General features: G+C 37.6%; 2 protein-coding genes across 3 annotated transcripts; one reads left to right on the top strand and one right to left on the bottom strand.

Moving 5' to 3' along the window:
* The first annotated feature begins 1,094 nt into the window (after positions 1–1,094).
* On the top strand, positions 1,095–4,421 carry LOC113302249 (ketol-acid reductoisomerase, chloroplastic-like). Its single transcript, XM_026551137.1, has 10 exons — positions 1,095–1,443; positions 1,544–1,636; positions 1,952–2,017; positions 2,116–2,256; positions 2,514–2,741; positions 2,856–2,973; positions 3,063–3,202; positions 3,301–3,468; positions 3,561–3,716; positions 3,829–4,421. The coding sequence occupies exons 1-10, from the start codon at positions 1,153–1,155 to the stop codon at positions 4,195–4,197; spliced, it is 1,770 nt and encodes a 589-aa protein (XP_026406922.1). The 5' UTR covers positions 1,095–1,152; the 3' UTR covers positions 4,198–4,421.
* Positions 4,422–5,154: 733 nt separating this feature from the next.
* On the bottom strand, positions 5,155–8,736 carry LOC113302250 (probable beta-1,3-galactosyltransferase 14). Of its 2 annotated transcripts, XM_026551139.1 has the most exons (8): positions 8,207–8,736; positions 7,257–7,409; positions 7,081–7,163; positions 6,842–6,941; positions 6,602–6,715; positions 5,810–5,952; positions 5,397–5,503; positions 5,155–5,298 (listed from the first exon to the last, which is right to left on the bottom strand). In XM_026551139.1, exons 1-7 carry the CDS (start codon positions 8,548–8,550, stop codon positions 5,403–5,405), a joined length of 1,038 nt encoding a protein of 345 aa, XP_026406924.1. In that variant the 5' UTR covers positions 8,551–8,736; the 3' UTR covers positions 5,155–5,298; positions 5,397–5,402. The 2 variants fall into 2 exon arrangements, with proteins under 2 accessions (XP_026406924.1, XP_026406923.1); XM_026551138.1 differs by having other exon boundaries at positions 5,155–5,503; positions 8,207–8,728.
* Positions 8,737–9,669: the final 933 nt, after the last annotated feature.

The following is a 9,669-nucleotide window of genomic DNA, read 5'->3' as shown; positions in this document are numbered from 1 at the left end:
ATCAGCAGAACACAACCGTACTCTTAGCCTAAGAAAATCAAACTCTATAGGAGGGTGATACCTCTGCCATGTAAAGTGCTTCGCTATTTAAACTTTCTTAAAAACATGAATCTTGTTTCCACTTTTACTTTTGCAGTGGACTAATCTACTAACGGTGGGTACGAGAGTGTCTAATGGGTAACCCTTTAAGTCTCCTTTAATTAATTTTTGGAAGTATGCATGTTGTTGCTGCTTTTGGATGCCTACTCACAGTTTTGCCTTATTTTTAATACTAATATCAATATATGTACATTGTGGTGGTCCAGATTCCAGACCCTAAATCGCTATGGCTTTTCAGAATTGTGTATGGGCGTTTTGAAAAAGAATTAGTCCCACTCACGTCAATACTTCTTCCGTTTCTGCTGTGTTCCATACTTTCTATCCATCCAAGTCCGCATTGCTCACCTTCTCCTACTCGAGGCTGTTGCCACCCGAGGCATTTTTCATTGCTTGCTTCTGATCGCTTAATTGCCGTGGATATAAAATGCCAGTGGAAATTTAATGCTAAAATATATTGTGTTTCTGCAAAAAGTGATAATATCTACTTTCCAGAAATAAACGGGATAAAAATTTTAACGTTTCCATTGTATCATTTTCCTTATAAATGTCTTCCATGTAAAGCGACAAAATAATTATTACACGATAACAAAAATGCCGAATGAACCCAGAACAAACATTACAAAAACCGACACAAACATGGACTAACTGACGTCAGAACTCGAAATTATCATATTTTTACTACCAACAACCTACTGTATATATATGGTTTTGTTAAGTATTTGATGCATGAGACACGAGTGATTTCAAAGCTGCTAAGGGGTTTCCAATTTTCACGTGGGAGTACCACTCTAGTGGATTTAATTTAATTTACGAGCAGAATCCCAAACAGATCTATTGAGATTCGAGATCATTTATTTGTAAAATATGGAAGGCCGAGATTGAATGGTGAAAATTCATCAGGTTCATGTGTGGTGTAGAACACTCCCCCGTGCAAGATAGCAGGAAAGTCGGGACTCTGAAAAAAGAGCATCTTGTATAAAAAGCATTGCGACTCCACCCATTTGTCCATCTCTCATATCTCTATCTCTCTGTCTATCAGTTTCAGACTCGGCCATGGCGGCGGCAACTTCTTTCTCTCCATCTGTAGCAGCTCCATCAAAAACCCTAAAACCAGTTCACTCTTCTTCTTCTTTGGGTTTTAAATTAGGGTTTCTGTGTTCATCTTCTAAAACCCTAAAACCTCTTCTTATTCGTGTTTCCAACAACAATGTCTCATCATCCGCCGTTGGATCGGCTGTTGCATCTACCATGAGTGTTTCAGCTCCTACCAAACCTTTGACTACTCTTGATTTTGAAACCTCTGTGTTTAACAAGGAGAAGGTCACTCTTGCTGGAAATGACGAGGTTAATCTCTCTATCTTTGTATTTGTGTATATTATCACATCTTAGATTTGATTTTCATTGCTGATTGTGGTTACTTTTGTTGTTTTTGTGGTTGTTGCAGTATATTGTTAGAGGAGGAAGAGATTTATTCCATTTGTTGCCTGAAGCATTCAAAGGAATTAAGCAGATTGGTGTTATTGGTTGGGGTTCTCAGGTGATTTATTACTTTTTCATTTTTTTTAATGTGGTTAGCAATAATTTACATTGGTCGCATTTGAAAATGATTTTAATGAAGGTTAGTGTGAAATAGACAATGGTCTGATGCATAAACTTCACATGGCTTTATCAGTGCCAAAGGAGGAAAAAATTATGTTGGAAAATGACTACATACTGTGTTATAGTCTTACGATGAACATCAACATTATGATTTTTTGCATTATTGAGTTACTAATTGAATGTTATTATTCTTTAGAAGTAATTGTGCTGGTTTATTAACATTCTTTGACTGGTTATTCTTTGTTATTCATAGGGTCCTGCTCAAGCTCAGAACTTGAGAGACTCACTTGTAGAAGCCAAGTCTGACATTGTGGTCAAGGTAAAGTGTGCACCAATATTTCTCTATATTTGTTCCGTTCTTATATAATTTTTATTGATCCAAGCTTAGTTATGTTGTGATCTCATCGTTTTGCACAGATTGGTTTGAGGAAGGGATCTGCTTCTATTGCTGAAGCACGTTCTGTTGGTTTCACTGAGGAGACTGGAACTTTGGGTGATATTTATGAAACTGTTGCCGGGAGTGATCTTGTATTGTTATTGATTTCCGATGCTGCACAGGTAATGTAGAATGTTGGGATGGTGGTAGAACCTTTTTTTTTTTTGTATATTTATTTGGCGAAGATAATCATGAGTCAAACTGTAATTTGTTTGTGCTCGAATTGGATTCTGAAATTTTAACATTAGTAGATAACATTGGTGAAGGTTATGTGCCAATGCAGCACATTATATGTTATTTGTTTTATGTTCTTTGCAAGTTCCTTATCCCGTTTTCTTCCCTGTTTCCTGTTTTCTGAAATTGCTTGACAATGTTGCAGGCAGATAATTACGAGAAGATATTCTCCCACATGAAGCCTACCAGCATTCTTGGACTCTCCCATGGATTTCTTCTCGGACATTTGCAGTCCCAGGGGGTTGATTTTCCCAAAAATATGAGTGTGATTGCTGTCTGCCCCAAGGGAATGGGTCCATCAGTTAGAAGACTCTATGTCCAAGGAAAGGAGATAAATGGTGCTGGAATTAATGCTAGTTTTGCTGTCCACCAGGTTTACTTCGAGCCTTTTACCCCACCACTGTTTTGTCACATGTTTTTAACAGAGTGTTTGATTGTCTTTTTGATTTTCGTTTCTTAAATCAGTTTTTGTATAAATGTTGTGTAGGATGTTGATGGTAGAGCAACAGATGTTGCCTTAGGATGGTCTGTTGCTCTTGGCTCTCCTTTTACGTTTGCCACTACTCTTGAGTCAGAATACAAGAGTGACATTTTTGGAGAAAGGGGTATATTTTCTTTCTTCATATTTTTGTTTTGTTTTGTTTTGTTTTTGTTAGCCTTCTTTGTTAATTATCTGCTCCGTTCGGATTGACAGGTATTTTACTTGGAGCTGTTCACGGAATCGTCGAAGCCTTGTTCAGAAGGTACACCGAAAATGGAATGGCCGAAGACCTTGCTTACAAGAACACTGTTGAGTGCATCACTGGAATTGTTTCAAGGACCATATCCACTGAGGTTGCAACTTCTACGATTGGCTTACTCACTTGTTTCTTTCTTTTAAAGGAGCTTTACTCAGTGGTTACTTTTTTTTTTTTTTTTGGTATTTCCAACAGGGTATGTTGTCTGTGTACAACTCTCTTTCAGAGCAAGGCAAGAAGGATTTCCATGCAGCATACAGTGCCTCCTATTATCCCTGTATGGACATCTTGTATGAGTGCTATGAGGATGTAGCTAGTGGGAATGAGATCAAAAGTGTTGTCTTGGCTGGGCGCCGATTTTATGTATGTGTTTTTAAATTGCATCATGAGCAAATCACATACTTATGGTATTTGTTCAATAAGATCCGAATTTTGACTCCGTTCCCTTTGAACAGGAAAAAGAAGGCCTACCAGCTTTTCCAATGGGAAAGATTGATCAAACAAGAATGTGGTTGGTTGGTGAAAAAGTCCGAGCAACTCGACCAGAAGGTGACTTGGGTCCACTCTATCCTTTCACCGCTGGAGTTTTTGTGGCTTTAATGATGGCTCAGGTGAGAAGCTCATCTCATACTGATAGTTTAATCAGAATTATTAGCGAACATAAATGATTTTCCTGCTTATTATGATCTGATACGATATCATTTTATGGTGCCAATTATCCAGATTGAGGTATTGAGGAAGAAGGGACATTCTTACTCGGAAATCATCAATGAAAGTGTGATCGAGGCAGTGGATTCTTTGAATCCTTTCATGCATGCACGTGGAGTTTCATTCATGGTTGATAACTGTTCCACAACAGCTCGATTGGGATCAAGGAAGTGGGCGCCACGATTTGATTACATTCTCACCCAACAGGCTTTGGTAGCAGTCGACAATAACGCCCCCATTAACCAGGATCTTATTAGCAACTTCTTGTCCGACCCTGTCCATGGGGCAATCGAAGTCTGTGCCCAATTGAGACCAACTGTTGACATATCCGTGCCCGTAGATGCAGATTTTGTCAGGGTTGAGCTTCGTCAGTCGAGCAATTAGACTTGAAGGAGTTAAATCGTACATCACCACCATCGTGTACATGATCTTCCTTTCAAGAAGGCTGGAAAGGCTTCAATGTTTTTAGTTGTCTATTCAGAGTGGTGAGGTATAAGTTAGTGAGGTTTGTTCTTGAGAGTTGCAGACGTTCCTTTTGGCTAGTAGCATCTAAATAATACTGTCGTTCTATTTATTAATGGACAACTACTTGGTCGTTTCTGTGCTCCCTTACTCCCTAGTTATTCTGAAAGCTCTCATCTTTATCATCAAGGGGATCCCTTGGTGTTGGGTTCTTCAGGTTGCGGATGTGTATATTGCTATTGCTACATTGCTACCAAGTACCAACCAAGTAAGCGGGGGATGTTATTATGTCAGCTAATGTATGCACGAGGTGGATAAGTGGAGTAGTGTATTATTAGCAAGCTCTCTCTTTTCTTCTCATCTTTTTACCTTAAAGCAATCTCTCACCGGAGAGATTAAATAGAAGGAAACAAAAGGGATGGCAATTAAGGACAGGGGGGACTATTCTAATAATTACATCGCCTTTCATGACGCATTAGAAGCTTGGAGGAAGGTTTTTACTTGCCCCGAACCATTGATTCATGAAGGATTTACAGACTGCGGTTCTTACATTTCTATTCCACCGGTTTTACAAAAAGAAAAAAAATGCCTGACCATTAGTTGGTGGAAAGGTTTTGCTTGCATCGGTCCGATGTTTCAACTAGCAACAGACGTTTGAAATCTTTCCCGTGCCTTTTGCATCATGTACTAAACAAACCGTTCAGGTGAGCTGATAGATGATTTAACTTAATGGCTGATCAGTTTTCATCATTTTTAAAAATAATTCTTGATGGGAAATTTGCATCATGGGTCAACAGTGGATATCATGCGAGTTTGAATGATCTTATTTATAGGTAACCTCTGGAAAAAGTACTATCCATTTCACATTAAAGAAACACAAAAGAAAAATGCTGAATCAATTTTTTGATTTTGCCATAATCATGTATTACCCAGTCCAGATATTGTCAGAATCAGTATGTTCGCAACTCAGATAAGTATGTTTTGTACATGGGAAATCTGGGAAATCATACACTGCTGTGTAAACTGCACTTTGAAAGAAGTATGAACTTAGAATAGCAAGATGTACAAAATTTGGCTAATCCAAGCAACTCGGCAAAATTGGAACACTCCGCTTCACTTACCAGCTTCTAATAACTCGGAGTTTTGGTTGGAAGCTGTTGTTGATTATCTTCAAAGCAGTTCTTTCTTTGATGTAGTTCCAGCAACTTCTTTTCTGGATCGCAGAGCCCTATATCAAAAGAACAATTTTTCAGTTCCTTGCCGTTCATAGTTGTGAAATGATATGTATGCTATGCTATAAAGAGTCTGAAAAGCAAGTATTCAAAAGATTCAGTTCCACAGCTTTGCATTCTTATATAAGAACTTTCTGATATTCAGTCACAGTGAAAATATGTAAGGAAGACCTAAGATTGTAAAATTATGGCAGTAAATTACTAGCTTAATCCAAAAACTATCAGACAATCAATATCCATAGATATTTGGTTCATGAGTAGGTATAGTTATGTGGGAAAAAAGATGAGGAAAAAAAACTGACCTGAACATTTGGGAATATCCCACACAGCAACGGATGATGGAGTGCAGTCAGGTTCACATAGCAAATGATTATTTTCATGGTTAACATTCATTGCTAGCATCCATGCGCCAATTGTAACATCTTCATTACTAAACATTCGGAAACTGTAATTCCAAACATATTGTTCTGTTAGGAGTTAAGTCAGTCAACACCAATTGGACAAACCAATTACATCTTAACAGAAAACCCCCTAGGATAGTACCCTAAAAAAGGTGGATCATCATGACAAGTATGTTTCTTGTTTAGCAATCTATATGCAAGAAAAAACAGTAAGCTAACAGAGATTATGAGCTGTAGTTCCTTGACATGCTTACTTATACTACTGGGCCCTGTGGTTTCTACCTGAATATAAAGAACCTTTCACATTTTGAAACTCAAGAGATAGACCAGGTGTGTCAGGTTTCCATAAGTACAAGCTAGTGCTTTCTTGTTGTTGTTAGCGTTTTGTCTTTCCTTCTATCAAATGTGGAACTTAACACTAATTGAAGGGACAAGCTCCTTCTTTTTTATCATCTGACATCGCTTATAACATGGATGAGTTTTTTTCTAAAAACGACTCAAATAAATAGCTTGCTATGACAAACTAAATCATGCATCAAAAAAGTGAAAATTGTGGCTTTCAAAGATTTTCCAATATGATGATGTGAGTGACGCATGATCTTGTAAAAAAACACTTTCTGCACTGATATTTTTATCCAGTCCAAATCCCAATAAAGAAAGTGCCTCTAGTGGTTTTGGGACAAGTGGACTTGCCTGTTGTTTCTTAAGGCAACCAAGCTGGCGACAACATCTGCGGATAGGGCATAAATAGGACCATATGCATGCAGAAAATATTCTTTCCCAAGTAAATCAGAGAGAGGCTCATACCTGTAAAACACAATTTATCTGTTCCCTTTATTAGTGAACACTACTGCCAATCACTAGAAACACATTGAAGTAGAGGAACAATAAATCATTTCTCAAATTTCAAAGAAACATATACAAGAGGCTAACCATTTAAGCTTTGGGTCAGTGAAAACAGGACCCTTTTTCATGCATCCAATATAAGTTTGAGGGTGAGAACGTTCCCTTGCCAAGAGTAATGAAAGACGGTCTAAAAGCAAAAAAAGAAAAAGTAAAAAGATATGGAAATTAATCAGCGTGGATGCAGGGAAGAATTCCAGGTCTAAGGCTTGTGTACTTGTGTAGTGACAAAAACCGAATAGCTTACAGAGCATACTGAAATAACACACCTGGTCTCAAATAGATGTCATCATCAGCTTTGACATAAAAATCCGAATCAAAAAGTGCATAAGCAGCTTTGAAGAAAGCTAACCTGCAAAAAGGTACAACATGGATAAATATGTTGTTGTTACTTATAGCAAACCAAATGCAGAACAGATTTCACACTTAAGTAGTAGGTACTAACGTTTTATATGGGAGTCTACTGTACTGTTCTTGAATGTCTAAAAGCATGAAATCATCATATTCTGCCACCTCTTTTCTGAGCTCGGCCATCTGCGATTTGTCAGAGGTTCTTCCGATCACAAATCTGAAAGCCAAACCAGTTGATTCTTCCAAACTGCAGACAGTGAAAACAATTTTTAAGGGTTACAGTTGTTTATGGGGACACTTTCCATATATTCAGATAAACCTACAACTCACAAAATTGCACAGAATTGTTACCACTTTTGATCTGTTTCCATATCACATCTTTGCCCAATCAAAACTCAATGTTTCAAAACTGCTGTATTCCTAAGCTTCTGCGCTTACTACTTTGAAAATTCTTGGAAATACTAAATGACAGGGTTTTATATTTTCAGGCCCGGATCTATAGTTCTGTACAATTATTTATGCAGAACAATTGGAATGTTCAACTAGGTCAACAAGAGTAATCACCATATTAAAGGTTCTGTCACTAATGCCACATTCCGATTTACACTTACCCTGACATGCCTCACGAATATCACACAACACCAAATTACCAATTCACTAAAAAGTAAACAAGGAGACCTACTTTCTTTCCTTTTTCAGAAGTTCCGTAATGGAGTGACTAAAAGAAAAAGCCAAGTCTCGATTGAAAACTCCACCAATTCAACTTCCCTTATAAACCCTACATTCCAACTACTGAAACACACAACATGAACTGTTTTGCTAAATATACATATATCTTGCTAATGTCATACAGCACTAAGTCACCATGGCACTAAAATACAACAGAAGTTTCCATCAATTTATCCAACAAATGAACTTTCATACCATCTTCAGAATGAAAACAACAACAAAATTTCATGTACAAACTCTTTCACGAGTCACCAAGAATCAATTATAGAAACAAAAATACCGTATCAAAATCTATCACACAGAACAGTGAAATACCGTAAAAGTCCTTCTCGATTAGATGGAAACCAAGTTTTCCTCAAAGAAGCTCGTCTCCCTGCAGATCCAAACCCAGTTTGAATCCCAACAAATCCCATCACTTTATATCGATTATTTTGTACAGCAACGTTTTGATTACCACTATTTTGATGCTCTTCCCAAGCTACAGAAACAGATCTAACTTCAAAACTACACTTATTATTATCATCGGTTCTTAATATTGCAAACAATCCAAAAAGGAATCCAGATATCCCAATTAGAATACAAAAGATTAGAAAAGAAGTTTTTCGAGTGTATTGTGATGATTGGCGTGAAGGATAGAAGAATTTAGGAGATGAAGGCATGTCTACTGGTGGTGGATATGATCCACCTTCATAACCCAAGGAATTTTTTAGGTGTTATGTAAAAAGGTGAGATCAGAAGAAGTGGGATAGCAGCTTGAATATTCTTAACAGTTAGGGTTTCCACATTAATGGAGTCAGATGATGAACTCTGTAACTGTAACGCTCTTTATGTATGTTTTTTTGCGGGAGGAAACCGAGTTTTGAAAAGCGTAACAGTTTCGGATCGGAACGATATCTACACTGAATCTATCCTCAAAAATGATAAATAACTCTTGGCAGACCGGCCTTTCAAAACTAAACAAAAACAACAACATGCTTAGAGCAAGTCTTACGGTGGAATCCATCCATCTTTCATCTTCCACGCCACCTCAGCACTTGGAACTGTGGATGGAAGCGCAAGTGTAATGATGGAATAGTAAAAACGCTATTAAGAATAGCACTAAAAAAACGCTATTAAGAATAGCACTTAGTGCTATTAAGGATATCGTTTTTTTCTCAGCCGTTAGATTTCAACAACTCATTTTAAATCTACGGATAAAAAAAAACGCTATTCTTAATAGCACTGAGTGCTATTCTTATTAGTGTTTTTTTAGTGCTATTCTTAATAGCGTTTCTTGTCTTCTACTGCGCTATTCTTATTGGCGTTCACATGGATTCCACGGACCCTTCCACAAAACCGTGGAACTATGCTTGGATTTTCTGTGGAAGACCCCAACTTGGAAGCCACTAGACTTGACATTCCATGTTTTTTCCACACTTGGAATAGGTTGGATTCCACCATAAGACTTGCTCTTACAGCAAAGCCAAAAACGGGAACCCCGCATTTCCTTGGTGGTGGGCCCCACAAATTATGAGTGTATGCGGATTCTACGTTGTTCACAATGGCGGTCCATGTAGAACTGCTGCAAAAATAATCATTTTGGAAATGGTTTTAAACACTTGGCGATTCAATTAGCCTCGAATGTGCTTAATATAATCAATAACATACCAGCAAAATTTTCTTCAAAACATGTTTACTAATAACGAGCGTAGACAAGTAATATGTCTAACTAATATGTTGGACTCCTAAGTCATTTCGTAGAATCAGTTCTCTGCTCGTTTCTGGTTAACTAAGACATT

Source organism: Papaver somniferum, chromosome 8 (assembly GCF_003573695.1).
Source record: "Papaver somniferum cultivar HN1 chromosome 8, ASM357369v1, whole genome shotgun sequence".
In the NCBI taxonomy this organism is placed as follows: Eukaryota; Viridiplantae; Streptophyta; class Magnoliopsida; order Ranunculales; family Papaveraceae; genus Papaver; species Papaver somniferum.
Note: the sequence above shows the minus strand (reverse complement) of the source record. Positions and strands in the feature narration are given on the sequence as shown.

Coding starts and splice junctions, on each gene's coding strand:
- LOC113302249 (XM_026551137.1), top strand. CDS start 1,153: ATGGCGGCGGCAACTTCTTTCTCTCCATCTGTAGCAGCTCCATCAAAA. Junction 1,637..1,951: donor TTATTGGTTGGGGTTCTCAG/GTGATTTATTAC, acceptor TGTTATTCATAG/GGTCCTGCTCAAGCTCAGAA. Junction 2,974..3,062: donor TGACATTTTTGGAGAAAGGG/GTATATTTTCTT, acceptor TCGGATTGACAG/GTATTTTACTTGGAGCTGTT.
- LOC113302250 (XM_026551139.1), bottom strand. CDS start 8,550: ATGCCTTCATCTCCTAAATTCTTCTATCCTTCACGCCAATCATCACAA. Junction 6,942..7,080: donor TGACATCTATTTGAGACCAG/GTGTGTTATTTC, acceptor TTTTGCTTTTAG/ACCGTCTTTCATTACTCTTG. Junction 5,953..6,601: donor GTTGCCTTAAGAAACAACAG/GCAAGTCCACTT, acceptor TTGGAATTACAG/TTTCCGAATGTTTAGTAATG.